General features: G+C 43.4%; 1 protein-coding gene across 2 annotated transcripts in view; it reads right to left on the bottom strand.

Moving 5' to 3' along the window:
- LOC143929689 (uncharacterized) overlaps nt 1-17696 on the bottom strand; it is a 126395-nt gene that overhangs the window by 40380 nt on the left and 68319 nt on the right. For both annotated transcript variants that reach the window (XM_077453634.1, XM_077453635.1), the window contains one exon: nt 11358-11465. In XM_077453634.1, the coding sequence (XP_077309760.1) occupies nt 11358-11465 (108 nt within the window). The remainder of the gene's footprint in view (nt 1-11357; nt 11466-17696) is intronic.

Below are 17696 nucleotides of genomic sequence, written 5' to 3'. Positions count from 1 at the left end.
CACACCAGAACAAATCGGTGCATAAAAGAATGCGACAGGATTCGAATTGGAGCGTAATAAGTGACAGAAATGATATCCCATGACAGAGACAAGATTCAACGACTGGAGTGATGGTAACAATAAAGAATCCGTCTCTGGAGCATGTACTGAAATGAGGCGTAGCAGCTGGGCACACCAGAACGAATCGGTGCATAAAGAATGCGACAAGATTCGAATTGGAGTGTAATAAGTGACAGAAATGATATCCCATGACAGCGACAGGATTCAACGACTGGACTGTAGGTTACAAAGAATCCGTCTCTGGAGCATGTACCGAAATGAGGCGTAGCAGCTGGGCACACCAAGACGAATCGGTGCATAAAAGAATGCGACAGGATTCGAATTGGAGCGTAATAAGTGACAGAAATGATATGCCATGACAAAGACAAGAATCAGGGATCGTGCGTGAACCTGCGAGTGATTCAGTCTCTGGAGCATGTACAGAAATGAGGCCAAACCCTGGGGGCACTTCAAAGCGAATCGGTGCACCAGAGGTGCAACAGGATTCGCGCCGGAGCGCGACTAGTGACAGAAATGATTCGAAATGGAAGAAATGACTGGGACTGAAATAACTTGGAATGAGATGGAATGAAATACATAACATAACTGCATGAATGAAGAGATATTCGAATTGAAGCAGACCAAGCGAAACGTGCGGACTGCTTGCCTTGTCGTAACAAGCAGTCGGCTGTGAGTCGAACGATTCGACCGATACTGATAGAAATGCTCGGGCAGTCGAACGGTTTCGAATGCCGTACCTGCGAATGAATCGCCAGACGTGGCGTAATCGAACGTGTCGAAAAAGGTGATAACGACTGCATCGAAAGTATAAAACAGCTCTTTCAGGTGGGATGAGTAACGAGAGGGTGTAACGTCCGCCCAAGGGGAGGGGCCGTCAGCACTACAGCACACCGCACTGTTGAACAAGAAGCAGGACATGGCGTGGAGTGGGGAGGTGAGAGATCCCAGCCCAGCCATGCGGGAGCCCACGGGGCAGTAGCTCGGAGCGGTGTTGCAGTATTCCACAGACCCTGGAACAGAGCACCCCCTGACCCTCACAGCTCTTCAGTTTGCCCCCCCCCCCCCGTTCCCCTGTACAGCCGATTCTCCTGCCTAAACATCGGGACCATGAAGGTATCCGGAGGTGTTTTTATACTCGGAACTAATAGGAAACCAGCAGGAGACACAGCAGACATAAGGACGGTAACTTTATTAACATCACAATGTCTCGGCAGAGTATTATATATGTGTATAGGGGAACAGCAATTAATGTGAAAATGGAGACAGCCTATGCTGGTAAGGGGAGTCTTGCATACACAGATGGTTAAAGTGTCTGAAGTAAGGTGTGCACTTATGTGGCTGGGTGTTCCCGCTGAGTATATTGCAACCTCAAGTGTTCCAGAAGGGAAGTTTTTGTATGGACAGATAAACCATATACAGGACTGTAGTCTTTTCACATATGCCTATGTCGGATGCTGCTTGGTATATTTTAAGTCGGGAGCTCAGAAGGTAATGTCCTAAGACAGTGGTGGATCCGCTGGGTAGATATATTATTATCGCCTAAGATAAAACTGAATAATACATTAGACTATCTCCAAACTGCATGCGATTCGCGAATTGCATATGAGGAACAACACGCTAGAAAAGTCGCATGGTTCTAAAAATTAAGGCGGTAAACATATATTGACAAGGAGAGCCGCGTACAGATACGCGGAGGAAGCCTCTGAGAGTTCACTTTTATCCTGTTGATATTGTACCTGCTGAGAGAAGTACCCCTATCTGTGAGCAACATTGGGTGCAGAATCAGTATATATAGATTAGAGCATGGATATATATATATTTTTTTTTTTTCCCCTCCCTTGAGCTTTCTGTTTCGCCCCCGGCACGCATGAAGTACACAGAGGGTTAAAGTGTCTGAAGTAAGGTGTGCACTTATGTGGCTGGGTGTTCCCGCTGAGTATATTGCAACCTCAAGTGTTCCAGAAGGGAAGTTTTTGCATGGACAGATAAACCATATACAGGACTGTAGTCTTTTCACATATGCCTATGTCGGATGCTGCTTGGTATATTTTAAGTCGGGAGCTCAGAAGGTAATGTCCTAAGACAGTGGTGGATCCGCTGGGTAGATATATTATTATCGCCGGAAGATAAAACTGAATAATACATTACAGACTATCTCCAAACTGTATGCGATTTGCGAATTGCATATGAGGAACAACACGCTAGAAAAGTCGCATGGTTCTAAAAATTAAGGCGGTAAACATATATTGACAAGGAGAGCCGCGTACAGATACGCGGAGGAAGCCTCTGAGAGTTCACTTTTATCATGTTGATAGTGTACCTGCTGAGAGAAGTACCCCTACCTGTGAGCAACATTGAGTGCAGAATCAGTTTATATAGATTAGAGCATGGATATATTTTTTTTTTTTTTTTGTTTCTCCCCCGGCACGCATGAAGATAATCAGATAAGTGAATCTGATTTAAAGAATCATAGGAAAGAAGATATAGCAAGGAGGAATAAACTGTAATAGGACTGTATTCGCTACCACACATTTTTAGGCCTAAACGCATGGCCTGATATATCTGGGGTAGGGAATTTAAAGGGCCCTAAGATATCGAGAGATCCGTGGGCTAGGTACGCATTGTTTCTGCAGGAGACAAATTGAATAATATAAGATAGACTACCTCAATTACACATGACATTGTATATATTAAACAGCACGTTGAAAAGTCGCATGAGCTAATTCTGGGATTTGCTATCAGATCAATGTGTATCTTCCCCCAGACTTTTTTTTTGTTTTCTTTTTTTGGTTGGTGCTTTTTTTTTTTTTTTTTTTTTGTTATATATACTTTTTTTTCCTTTTGTTCCTGTGTGGTATACGTTTGAATAAGGTTGGGAGGCCAACTCCTACAGCCTGTTTGTTAGTTCTCCCTGCACTAGGCCTGGTACATCAAGATGGCCTGGTGCTAAAGTCACTTGATAACATATTTAGGCGATTTTTCGCCCCCCTAGGTTCCACAGGCCTCTGCCCAGGGAAAGGTTGGTAGACCCAGAGGTTCCCCTCGGTCTGAACAAACGCCCCCCAGGATATATATTTATACCATTAGAGGGGGGAATAACTTTGGGAAGCCGTTAAAGTAACAATAACGGGGTGCAGTATTAATCTACTGAGAGAGGAAGCTAGCTGCGAGGGACCCCTGGGAAGCTTCCCAGTGGAACACAGGCATATAGTAGGTTGAAGGCTGGGAACCCCTAAGCAGAATTGGGAAGCAAGAGATAAATAGGACAAATTAGCCACATAGAAGGCGATTCGCAGGAGGAGCGACCTCAATGAGGATTCAGGACTAAAGGGAAACAGTTTCTGGGGTGCTCGGCTCCAGTTAAGGTTGGAATATGAGTAAATCAGCGAACAAGATGGCGAAAAGTGGAGCCTCACGAAATTTAAAAGACAAGAGCCATGATTCGACTATTCAACAATATATGACACAAGGAGCAAGCCCCAAAGAATCTGGATCGGATAAAAGGCAACCAGCCACCTCAGACTATAAGAAGGGAACAGGCAAATACAAGGGCGGAGGAGCACAGCAGGACAGTGAGGACACAATAACACATATTGAATGGGAGAGTAGTAAAATAGAAGAATTAAGGATAGAAGACCTACCCCCCTCAAAAGGAGAAATGGCGGAGATGCTCTTAAAATTAGAGAATGCAATTAAAACCGATATTAGGGGACTTCGAGAAGATTTAGGAGGACTATTAGAGAGAGTAGAAGCTACAGAAAATCGCATCGACCTCCAAGCCAAAGAGCTAAACAAAGTTTCAGACCAAGTAAAAATATTACAACTAACACAAAGGAATATGCTCTATAAATTGGAAGACCAGGAGAACAGAAGCAGAAGGCAAAACTTGAAGCTCCGCTCGATCCCGGAAACTAAAGGTGAAGATTTAAGATCAATACTAAATAGCATTCTATCCCCCTGGTGGGGAAACGTGATGGGAGCCCCCCCAGGGATTGATAGAATTCATAGAATTGGCAAAGCAAGAACTGGAGATTTGGACAGACCGAGAGATATAATTGTGCGGTTCACATTTTTTGATGAAAAAGAGGCAATATGGAAAAAGCTAAGGGGAAAAACCCCACTTGTTTATGATGGTAGAGAAATACAGATATTCCCGGACATGGCACCCGAGACGCTTTCAAGGAAAAAACTTCTGAAACCCCTGTTAGTTGAATTGCAAGCCCATAATATTAAATACAGATGGGGCTTTCCTGCTTGCTTAATAGGGAACAAAGATGGTAAATCGGCAAAGTTGAGTTTCCCGGAAGATCTGGAAGATTTCTGCGAGAAATTGGGAATATGCCCGCCTGCACTCCCAGGCTGGCAAGATGAAATGATTGGCTCAATGTAGGGGGGGGGGGAAAGGGTTTGGGAAAAGGAAGAGGGGTGAAGGGGAAGGAAAGAAAGGAAGGTATAGATTAAAACAAGGATGTGGAATTTAATACCTCCCGTCTTAGGGGAAGAGGCGGGAGAGGTGCAGGCGAAAAAGCCCCAAACCCTCATAACAAATAGATTAGGAGATGGTAGGGGTATGTACGACCATTAACCTAACAAGGGCCGATAAGAGGCTACGGGGGTTGGGAGGAGGGGGGAGGGTTGGGGCGGGGAGTCGAGGGGGGAGGTGGGAGGGCGTAAGGGTAGGGAAGGGAAGTAAAATGAAAAGAGGGGCTAGGGAGGAAAGAGAAAGGAAAATAACGTGGACCACCCAAATAAACATGAGACAAAGTACCTTTGTAAGGCTGGGGAGCTTTAGGACAAATAGATGGGCAATAGTAAAACAGATGGCTTGAAATTCATGTCCTATAATGTTAAGGGCATGAATACCCCAACAAAACGCCATAAGATCTTAGCTGAGCTGAAACGGTATGAGGCCGACGTTGTATCTCTCCAGGAGACCCATATCTCCCTTGCATCAAACATAAGGCTGTACTCTAGCAATTTCCCGGTCTGGCATTATAGCGATACCATATCGGCTAGAAGTAGAGGGGTAGCGATAGGGTTCTCTAAAAGCACAAGATTTCAATTAAGTGAAAAAATGTGTGATGCAGAGGGAAGATATCTGTTCCTAAAGGGTACTCTAGAGGAATTGGAGTGTACTTTAGTAAACATATATGCCCCTAATAGCAATCCAATTAGTTTTTTAAACAAGACATTAAATAAACTTATGAATTTTAAAACAGGTTATGTAATTATGATGGGAGATATGAACTTCGGCCTCAATCCGGAAGTAGACAGTTCATCGGAGGTAAAGAAGGGGAGAAGCTCTGCACATAAAAAGTTACTACAAAAGCTGTACAACAATCAATTAGTAGATATATGGAGAGTAAAGAATCCTCTGGTACGTGACTATTCTTTTTATTCTACAGTCCATGGGACGTACTCACGTATAGACTATATTTTTATAGACCATGGGTTGTTGGAATGTGTGACGGACACGGGGATAGAAGTTATGACCCTCTCGGACCATGCGCCGGTAAAACTATGCTTGAATATTTCAAGGATAGAGAGGAAATCCTCTACATGGCGGTTGAATGATGAGTTGCTGCTTGGGGAGGAGGATAGAATAAAAATTGCGAGTGAGATCGAACAATATTTTATACATAACGATACTGAGGGAATCAAAAGACATACGTTGTGGGATGCTCATAAGGCCTACATAAGGGGAATTCTGATAGCGATGGGATCTAAAAAGAAAAAAATGAGAGCTGAAAAAATCAACAAGTTAATGAGAGAGATACACCATTTGGAACAGGACCATAAAAAAAATAGGTCACAAAAAGATTTGGCACTTAAAATGTTATTAACGGCAAGGATGGAGCTGAAGGACCTTCTAGACCAAGAAGCCAGGAGGGTGTTTAAAGGGTTGGCCAAGGAACAGTATTTATGGGGGGATAAACCAAGTAAGTTTCTGGCGAGAATGTTAAAAAAGAAAAAAGGGAAAAATTTTATTGGGGTAATTAAGAATAAAAATGGAAAAATGTGCCATACCACTAAAGACATAGCAGAAATCTTCAGATTATACTTCGAGGGGATATTCTCAGATAGCAAGATGGGTGCAAAAAACGGAGAGAAAGAGAAGAAGATTAGGGAATTTCTGGGAAAAACTATATTAACCAAAATTACCCCCACTGAAAGGGAGATGCTCGAAAGGCCAGTCACGGAAGAAGAAATAGTTAGAGCACTACTAAAATCAGCTTCAGGGAAATCCCCGGGACCAGACGGTTTTACAACATTTTATTACAAAACATTTAGTGAGGCCCTTGTCCCCCAAATGTGCCGGTATATGAATGGGTTGGGAGAAGAGTATGGAATGAGTAGGGAAGATTTAATGGCAACAATTACACTAATCCAGAAAGAAGGCAAAGATCCCATACAGTGTACCAGCTACAGGCCGATTTCGTTGTTGAACGCAGATACAAAACTCTATGCTAAAGTACTTGCAGAGCGATTGAAGGATTTAATGACAACTCTGGTTCACCCAGATCAGACAGGATTCATAGGTGGTCGGGAGGGAAAGGACAACGGAATAAAGACACTTCTCCTACTTCAGAAGATGCGACAGGGCGGAACCCCCAGTCTGCTTCTGTCACTGGACGCACAGAAAGCCTTCGACAGAGTAGACTGGGGGTTTATGTTTAAGACACTGGAGAAGATGGGGTTTGGACCAAAGATGGTACAGAGGGTGAAGGTATTGTACGATCATCCAAAGACATGTATAAAAGTCAATGGGTGTGAGTCAGAGTTTTTTGAGATGGAGAGGGGTACAAGGCAGGGTTGCCCACTTTCGCCCCTCTTATTTGTACTTTCTTTGGAACCACTTTTAGCGGCAATAAGGGGAGACCCTGGAATAGAGGGAGTGAAAGTGGGAAAAGTTGAATACAAATATTCCGCTTTTGCAGACGATATATTATTGTATTTAAGCAACCCGAAGACATCTATGCCAGAATTATTAAATTTACTAGACCAATATGGGGTAGTGTCAAACTTTAAAATCAATAGGTTAAAATCGGAGATAATGAATATTAATATTAGCAAGCGTGAGGCACATAGTATGAAACAGAAATGGAAAATCCAGTGGAGGAGCGAACTGAAATACTTAGGGATAAAATTATCAAAAACAGAAAGGAAAATGTACCGCTGTAACTATATCCCGTTATTAGATGAGATACAGGCAGAATGTAAAAGGTGTAGCTATAGACCACTATCGTGGTTGGGGAGAATAAACTCATTAAAGATGATAATATTCCCTAAGATCTTATATAGGTTCCAGATGCTCCCAATACCTTTGTCCAATGTATACTTGTCGAAATTAAAAACCATCCTAATGAAATTTGTTTGGAAAAATAAAAAAGCTAGAGTGGCCTTCGCGACACTTCGACAACCAAAAAACAGGGGGGGAGTGGCAATGCCAGACGTGCAGACTTATTATGAAGCAGTCGTAGTGTCCAGAGTGAGCGAATGGAGTATAAGGGATAACACGGAGAAAAGATGGGTGAGATTGGAACATGAATTATGTAGAACAAAATTGGATAAGCAAATTTGGAACCCACCACATGAGAGAAGTGTATTTTTTGAAGGGAACAATATTACACGAAACACGTTGAGGATTTGGGATAAGATATATAGGCAATTTAATGGGAAATATAATTCACCACTTATAGCGTTAAAGGACAATAATTTTTTCTTACCAGGGTGTCAGGAGATAGGAGGAAATTGGGTCAAGGAAGAGGTAAAATTAAAAGATGTAATGAAAGGAGAGGGGATAGCACCATATCACGAGTTGGCACAAAAAAAAGAGATGATGATAATTGATGAGTGGAGGTACGCTCAGCTTTCGAGTTTTATTAAAAAACTCCCCTCACAGATTAGAACAGCGGAAGATTTAACTCCTTTGGAACAGCTATGTACATTAAAAACGTCAAAGAAAATTGTTTCGAGATGGTATAGAACGCTGTTGGAGGGAGTAGAGCTGGGGGTACCTGCGTACATCAAAAAATGGGGGAGGGAATTAGGAACACAACCAGATAACACAATATTAAGGAAAATATTTAAATTAGTGCATGGCTCAGCGGTAGATACTGGAACGGCGGAAATGAGTGTCAAATGTATCACGAGATGGTATTACACCCCAGAGAGGAAAAGCAAATTTCAGCAGGATGGGGCCAGGGAATGTTGGCGGGGATGTAGAGAGTTGGGCACGATGACACATTTGTGGTGGAGTTGTCCAAAAATAAAATCGTACTGGAACCAAATCCTAGCCTTCATTAAAGAGATCACAAACAAAGATGTGAAAGCTGATCCCTGGGTAGTGTTATTCCATGGGACAAAAATTGGGCTCAGACAATATAAGGAATCGGTGATTCCCCACTTGCTGAATGCAGGTAAAAGATTAATACCGAAAAAATGGCAAGAGAAGGAGGCCCCGTCATTGTGGGAATGGGTGGATTCGGTAGAAAAAACCTATAAGATGGAGTGTTTGAGAGTGAGCTTGGAAGAGCGGAGTAGTACACCAATTACAGAGAAATGGAAGTGTTGGGTAGATTTTAGGAAGAAATGGCTCATCTCAGAGGGGTTGAGAAAACCCTAAAATAGGTGTAGATAAGATACAATAAGGTACAAATTAGATAGAAACTAAAATTCTCATAGGGAAAAGAGGATAAGGTGGTCCACAGATAGGTAGGAGGGGGGGGGGCTCGAGGCAAGAATAAGAAGGGGGATAAGATGGGAGTGTGATACCGAGAGAGAGGATGTGGTTATTATGCAAAGCTGTTTACCTGGTATTAACACTCTCAAAAAAAAAAAAAAAAAAAACCACTCGCCACTATGATGTGATTGCATGGCAGGGACGCTGAGCTGTAAGCTGAGGTGGTCCAATGGATACTAAATTGATTTCACTGAGTGGAAAAAAAAAAAAAAAAAAAAAAAAGAAAGTATAAAACAGCGACATGCGTACGAGGGCCACAGAAAACATCCGATTTGAAAGCAGCGAGCGGCTCGTGAGTACAGGGAATGTTGACGGTACATCGAATACATGAATTGAAAAAGGGGGTGCCGAAGCCCTACCTGCGACAGCCAGCCCGACGTGCAACGACAAATTCGATGGGTACGGCGACACTCCGACGGCGAAACCGACGGACGCTGCTGAACGAGAAGACGAGTTGTCAAGACGGGGACGAAAAATGCGGGAACTGACGAACGGGCTCACTGCGTCTGGTCTGAATAGCCGGCGCTTGATACCTGACGTATCGGGTATCGCGCACCGGAACCGACGAGGAGGACAGGCGAACGGGCTGGTTATATATTCCACCGGGCTCCTCCCATAATTTCAGGCCAGCATACTGGCCTTTCTATATATATATATATATATATATATATATATATATATATATATATATATATATATATATATATATATATATTTATATATACATATATAGATATAGTGACATTATGAAAGGCGAGGTGATTGATGGGCATCATGTTTCACCTCGCATGCATTAATTTGTAGAGAACTAAGGTGTAATCCAGTCTGGGTTTTATCAGCCACCTTGGACTATCTTTGTTTTGTGGGTGACGGGGAGAAGCCCTTCACCTGTTCAGTTAGGAACCTGCAATGTTTAGTTAGTGACTGGAGGGCAAGGATTTATTTTCTGTTTTCATGCAACCTTTAAAAATAAAACTGGCTACAAGTCCGATTTTAAGAAGCCTGCCGTTTGGACTACCCTTTTTCCCCAGGGAAGGTGATCACCATTGAGCCAACCCCCGACAATATATACATACACAGAAGGTTTCCCAGCAGTACATTGCCCAAAGTGTCACACTGCTTCTGCCGGTTTGTCTTCTCTCCATAGTACTGATTTCTTGGTGGTGTGATTGCATATTGACAAAAGTAAATATATTTCTACATTTTTGTAAGTGTAGCACTGACCCCCGAATGAGCGGCTGGTTTTGCTGGGCTTATCATTGCCTTCCTCATCTCGTTCTTGTCGAGGGGTTCCCGAGGTTGATGGCCCAATAACTGTAGAGACCGACACTTGAATCCCTTTTTAGGAATTTTTATTTGCATAAAACATTGAACAGAACACAGTCTCTCAGTTGGGAATACAGGGTATGGGTAAGAAAGCTTAGGTACTCTTGGAAATGCCAACACTCAAAATTGTCCCTCCCTGGATGATCCAGGGAATAGCCATTCGCAACTGGATATTTCAACCATCAGATTAATTCGCTTTAGTGAATTTAGCAGCCAACAGGTGATTTAAACTCAGCAAAGTCTCTGCCACAGACTTGATTGCAGAACTTAGAATAGAACAAAAAGTCTCTCACAGGAACTTAGTTATAACTGAAGGATGAAATTAGGAACTTTCTTACAGTACCAGTATCTTGCAGCCGGTCCGGCGATACCATAAGAATTTGGATTCACTTGGTGTCCTTAGAGCTTAGCTTCCAGGCTCTTACTGAGCATCCAGCCTCGTGTGTGGCCCTCTTCTGAAGAGTCCTCCCCTGGTTGGGTTTTCAGTTGCTGGGCCTCTCCAAACCCGAGATGACACAGACCACTTTGGAACCCTCCTTCCAGTTACTGCGCCTTGGGCTAGCCAGCCCCGAGACTCGGAAATTGAATGGATCCACACCCAAGGTCATGAGGGCCTCTTTGGGCTGGTCAGGAGAACCAGGACCACAGAGTCAGAATGTACTTCTGGACCGGAACCCAGAACCACGTGACCTCAGCACCTTAAGTACCCTCTCCCGGAATACACAGAGAGACAAACTCACTCACTGATTGGCTCAGAGATTGGTACACAATGCATCCAACCAAACTGCGTTCTAATACCTGTCAGAAGTGATACCCACACTCATGACCAGGCAGAATACAGTACAGTCCAACTAAACTTATGCCAAGACCACAATTTAGTAAAATTAACCCTAAGTCCCAACTATGGTCTTAGGAAAAAACTAAATTTACAAGACATATGCAAGCTCTTTAGGAGCCCGGCGCTACATAAGTAATGTATAAATATATCTGATTATACAAAAAAAAAGACAAATGTAGTAATGTCTTTCCTGATGAAGCCAGTTATGGTGAAACATGTTGAAAACACTACTTGAAGTCTTCACTTATCCCAAATGAAGATATCTGTATAGAATGAATCACTGTACCAAATGCATACTGGAGGTTTTATATATGATTGTGATGTTAATATATGTTGGCACCGCTAAAGTTCTGCTTTCTTTTCCTATGGTTAGGACATTTATAAACTTACCATCAGTAGCCACCACGGAGTATATTAATGAAACAATCAAGAATGCTATCATGATGAATGATGCAATAAAAATAAACCTCAAAACAGTATGTATCCATGGTCTCCTTCCTATAAAAGAAAAGAACAATAAAAATAACTTTAATTCTACATGTCTGAACAACTTCCATAGCACTTCTTTACTGACTATAAACCAATATCTATAACGTTTGTTTTATTTTTAAATTTTCCCGACCGCCTCACACAGATATACTGCGGCAGAAGGGCACGTACAGGCAGAATCACGTACCTGTATGTTGCCCGTTAACAGGCAGCTTGCGGCAGCGCGTGTCCGCTGGGAGCTTCGTGAGCATGATCGTGGGATGTAAACAAGCATCTCCCTGTTCTGCCTAGTGACACTGTCACTGATCACCGCTCCCTGTAATCGGGAGTGGTGATCAGTGTTGTGTTACACACAGCCACGCCCCCCCCCACAGCTAGAATCACTCCCTAGGACACACTTAACCCCATACAGCGCCACCTAGTGGTTAACCCCTTCACTGCCCATCACATTTACACAGTAATCAGTGCATTTTTAATTGCACTGATCGCTGTATAAATGTGAATGGTCCCAAAACTGCACCAACATTTTTCTATGTGTCCACCATAATGTCGCAGTCATGATAAAAATCAGTCATGATAAAAATCACTGATCGCTGCCATTACTAATAAAAAAAATATTAATAAAAATGCTATAAAACTATCCTCTATTTTGTAAACGCTATAAATTTTGCACCTAACAAAATCAATAATCGCTTATTGCGATTTTTTTTACCAAAAATATGTAGAAGAATACGTATCGGCCTAAACTGAGGAAAAAAAACGTTTTTTTATATATATTTTTGGGGATATTTATTATAGCAAAAAGTAAAAAATATAGTTTTTTTCAAAATTGTCGCAATTTTTTTGTTTATAGCGCAAAAAATAAAAATCGCAGAGGTGACCAAATACCACCAAAAGAAAGCTCTATTTGTGGGGAAAAAATGACGTTGATTTTGTTTGGGCACAACGTCGCACGACCGCGCAATTGTCAGTTAAAGCGACGCAGTGCCGAATCGCAAAAAGTGCTCTGGTCTTTGGCCAGACAAATGGTCCGGGGATGAAGTGGTTAACAGCTACAAAACCTAAACTGTGAGGATCGGATTGTACAACTCTCCATATTCTCTTCAAGAAGGAGTTTTTTTTTATCATGCTCAGCCCCAGGATGCCTCTCGACTGGTGAAGAGGGAACTGGTCTAGGTTCAGATCCCAGGAGAATCCACAAACACACAAAGTCTATGAGAGTCAAGTTTTGTTCTGTTTTTTCAAAGCTAATTTGCACCCTTTAGGTATAAAAGGACACAAGTAGCTGGGCTCTGCCATAGGACATATGTACTGGAAAAAAAAATATTGTTTAGCAGGGAGCGGGTCTTTTTAGAAAGCTTAAATGAGTTGTAAAGACAGAAGGTGCATTCTATGCATTAAGATAAAAAGCCTTCTGTGTGCAGCAGCCCCTCAGCCCCCCTAATACTTACCAGAGCCCCCCCCCCCCCATGTCTAGTGATGGCCATGAATCCCTTGGCCATCCAGGACTCTCCCTCCTGATTGGCTGAGACACATTAGTAGCACCATTGGCTCCCACGGATGTCAATGAAAGTCAGTTAGCCAATCAGGGGAGAGAGGGGGTGGGGCCGAATGGCAGATCCCTGTCTGAATGGACACCAAGGGCTGCAGCTCAGTTTGGGTGCCCCCATAGCAAGCTACTCGACAGGAGGCAGGGGTGATGATAACCCTTCCCTATGTTATCCAAAAAGCTTAAAAAGCTTTTTTGGGCTGGAGCTACACTTTAAAAATGTACCAGTTCCAAATTACAAAACCGATTCAACTTAAGAACACACCTAAAGACCCTACCTTGTTTGTAACCCAGGGACTGCCTGTACATGGCAACAACATATCAGGAGTATAAAATATTGGGTTTTACATATTCTTAAAGGGTGAAATCAAAAATACACTTTTCCTTTCAGGGGATGGTTCATCGTCAGCTTTTCAACACTATAAGGGATGCAATAGGAAGTGTAAGAATTGAATCATTGTGGCTAAAAAAGACTATGCGAAACACATAGAAGAGGAGAGCAAAAAAAAATCCCAAATGTTTTTTTTTAGATATCTTAACAGTAAAAAAGTGAGGTCAGAGTACATTGCCCACATAAAAGAAGATGAAGGGAGGATGGTTACAGATGACACAAAGAAGGCAACTGTACTACATACTTTCTTCTCCTCCTGTTTTTACACAGGAAAAGGAGAGATATACCGACCACAACAGTACTGTTAGGCCGCGTACACACGCGGGGACTGTTCGCCCAACTTTGTCCGCTGAACAGTGTTTCAGCGGACAGTCCGCCCGTGTGTGGGCTTTCAGCGGACAGTTTCAGCGAACAGTCTGCTGAACAAGGTTTTTCGGAAATTCCGAAAAACTGTCCGCTGAAACCTTGTTTCAGCGGACAGTCCCCGCGTGTGTAGGCTTGTTCGACAAACTAAGTTGCGCGCATGCTCAGAAAGGATTTCCACGCTGAAGGTTGCATTGCAGTGTATAGGATGTCGAATTTTTCATCCCGTCGTACGCGCCGTTCACGTCATCGCGCACGATTTCAGCGGACTGTTCGTTCGTCGTGTGTGGGCAAGTTCCTTCATGCTAAGTTTGAGCGGACTGTTCGCTGAAACTGTTTGACGGACAAAGTTGGGCGAACAGTCCCCGCGTGTGTACACGGCCTTAGTAACACATCACAGGACGTTCCCTTGTGGCTAACAGAGGCCGGATTCAAAAAAAGACTAGATAAGCTTAACACAAATAAATCACCAGGACCAGATGGCTTACACCCGAGAGTCCTCAGAGAACTCAGTCAGGTTATAGCCAGACCATTGTTCCTAATATGTGTGGACAGCATAATTGGAACCAATATTCAAAAAATTCCTGGAAACTACAGGTCAGTCAGCCTAACATCAATAGAAGGTAAATTATTGGAGGGGATGATAAGGGACTATATCCAAGAATTTTCTGAAGAAAAGAATAACATTAGTAGTAATCAGCATGGGTTTACAAAGAGTCGTTCTTGCCAGACCAATCTGCTAACATTCTATGAGGATGTGAGCTGCCATCTGGATAGGGGGAGACCTGTGGATGTGGTGTAACTGGATTTTATAAAAGCATTCGATACAGTCCCTAAAAAAACACTTAATATACAAGCTGAGGTCTGCAGGCATGGACCATAAGCTTTGTTCTTAGATATAAAACTGGTTACAGGGTCCAAAGGGTGGTGATATATAACGTGTGAGCCAGTGACGTTCGTTTGGAGCCTTCATGAACACAGCTAGCAGGGAAGCCTGTGTGGGGAACGCCTCCTTCCAGCTTATTGTTTGAATGCACTACTTGGCGGTCATGGTTATGTAAGTGAAATTGTCGTTTTTGTAGCACGCAGGAATGGTAATCATTGCGCAATGAAAGCTTTCTTTATTTAGTGCTCAGACCTGGGATAATACGATCGGGATTACTATAGTTTGGAAAAGTGTTCATACTTTTGAATAATACGATCACGAGTAATACTACTTGGAGAGCTATTGTGAAGATAATAGTGGCACCCTCTTTGGATCGTGATCCTACTGCATTTGAAACTACATACGGATATGGATTAACTGAATATCGTATATGCTAATCTGTGGTCATAAATTGATTTTAAGTATTTTTTGAGCATAGTACACTGCTATAGTTGTCTGCACAGATACATATATATAGATTTATTTTTGCTATTTGCACAATTGTTGGATTATATATGGTTTATCTGCAATTTTAGGCTGAGTAGTAGGCGTGATGATGGGAAACAGTAAATTTGCACTTTAATAGATTTAGAATTTGGCATTTAAATATTTCCTGGTATATACTAGTGTTTGCACATATTTAATATCGCATTATTTGCACAGCACCTTGCCCCTTTGATATTTGTTTACATAAGTTTTGCACATTTGTATATTTGCACAGGGGTGACTATAGTTTGATATATATTGGTAAGGGAGCCCCAGCCATTGTGGGCTTGTGTGAAGCACTTATAGTTTTTTTTAGCAGTCAATGTAATAGAAAGTTGACTTGAGCGCACCATTAGATACAACAAATAATGTGTACTTAGACTGGTCTAGAGTGGTAAGCGGGGTAGAAGATCTCACAGGTTTTTATAGCACACAAACCCCTACAAAGGTCCCTCAAAATACACAGAAGACTTTTGGAAGGGGTCTGTGTGCAATTTTTTTTTAAACAAAGAAGTCCAGACTTCTTGCGGCCGCCCAGCTGGGCTGTCCCTGGAGTCCGCGGCCTCCCACTCAGCCTCTTTGCAGCAGCCCATTTAGTTCACAGCATGGCTGGGGGGGTAGGGGGGGCAGAGACTAGAAGTCAGCTGACTGGTGAGGAATGTGACATGGGAGGGGCTGGAGGAGACCCTATCTCCTGATTTCGGCATAGGTGTCACTGCTACGAGACACCACAAAGTCAGAAACACAGTGAGTAACACTACCTGTGATTAGAGTTGCCATTAAAAGTCCCCATTACAGTTCTCAGATCAGCACATGACCTTGATCAAGAGCACCTAAATTGGCTGATCAGAACTCCCACCAGCACTTCCACTGATCCCAACTAGTGATGGACGAACTTCCGACGGGACGTTTCGCAAACGCGGACCGCGAACGCGGCCGACCGTTCGCGAAACGGAAAGTTCGCGGCGGGCCCCATTGACTTCAATGGGAGGCGAACTTCGCAAACCTTTAGGTCAAATTTGCAGCAACAAGATAATTATTAGCTGGGCAAACATAGTCCCGCCACATGGCCAATGACATAACACATGTATGAGGTGAATTTGGGATCGATAACTACAAGCATTCTTTTTTTATATGGGAAATTGTTCTGACAATTCAGGACTATGGAGAGCATGAAGGCAATGGAGGAGAGGGAAGGTCAGGGACCAGGGTAGGCAAAGAAGAGGGTGCAGGAGATGATCACCAGCAGCGTGACATACAGCAATGACACATGCACCGTGATAGAGTCATCTGACAACAGCACCGTGATAGAGGGCACTGACATCAGCAGCGTGACATAAAGCATTAACACCAGCACCGTGACATACAGCATTGACAGCAACACCGTGATAGAGAGCACTGACATCAGCAGCGTGACATAAATCACTCACACCAGCACCGTGATATACAGCACTGACAGCAGCACCGTGATAGAGAGCACTGAGATCAGCAGCGTGACATAAAGCATTAACACCAGCACTGTGACATACAGCATTGACAGCAACACCGTGATAGAGAGCACTGACATCAGAAGCGTGACATACAGCAATGACACCTGCACCGTGATAGAGTCATCTGACAACAGCACCGTGATAGAGGGCACTGACATCAGCAGCGTGACATAAAGCATTAACACCAGCACCGTGACATACAGCATTGACAGCAACACCGTGATAGAGAGCACTGACATCAGCAGCGTGACATAAATCACTCACACCAGCACCGTGATATACAGCACTGACAGCAGCACCGTGATAGAGAGCACTGAGATCAGCAGCGTGACATAAAGCATTAACACCAGCACTGTGACATACAGCATTGACAGCAACACCGTGATAGAGAGCACTGACATCAGAAGCGTGACATACAGCAATGACACCTGCACCGTGATAGAGTCATCTGACAACAGCACCGTGATAGAGGGCACTGACATCAGCAGCGTGACATAAAGCATTAACACCAGCACTGTGACATACAGCATTGACAGCAACACCGTGATAGAGAGCACTGACATCAGAAGCGTGACATACAGCACTGACATCAGCACCGTGATATACAGCACTGACAGCAGCACCGTGATAGAGAGCACTGACATCAGAAGCGTGACATTAAGCACTCACACCAGCACCGTGATATACAGCACTGACAGCAGCACCGTAAGCAGTACCAGGAGGAAGTCAGCACAGCACAGGGATGGTGTGATCCCCTCATAATAAGAACCCCCAGGAGGAAGTCAGCACAGCACAGGGATGGTGTGATCCCCTCATAATAAGCAGGCCCAGGAGAAACTCAGCACAGCACAGGGATGGTGTGATCCCCTCATAATAAGTAGGCCCAGGAGAAACTCAGCACAGGACAGGGATGGTGTGATCCCCTCACAATAAGAACCCCAAGGAGGAAGTCAGCACAGCACAGGGATGCTGTGATCCCCTCATAAGCAGCCCCAGTAGAAATATGACACCACTCAACCTCTTCAAAGAGGAGGGT

Source organism: Lithobates pipiens, unplaced genomic scaffold, assembly GCF_037356315.1.
Source record: "Lithobates pipiens isolate NorthernLeopardFrog02 unplaced genomic scaffold, aLitPip1_a1.2 Scaffold_24, whole genome shotgun sequence".
Lineage (NCBI taxonomy): Eukaryota > Metazoa > Chordata > Amphibia > Anura > Ranidae > Lithobates > Lithobates pipiens.
This window is presented reverse-complemented; position numbering and strand designations above follow the sequence as displayed.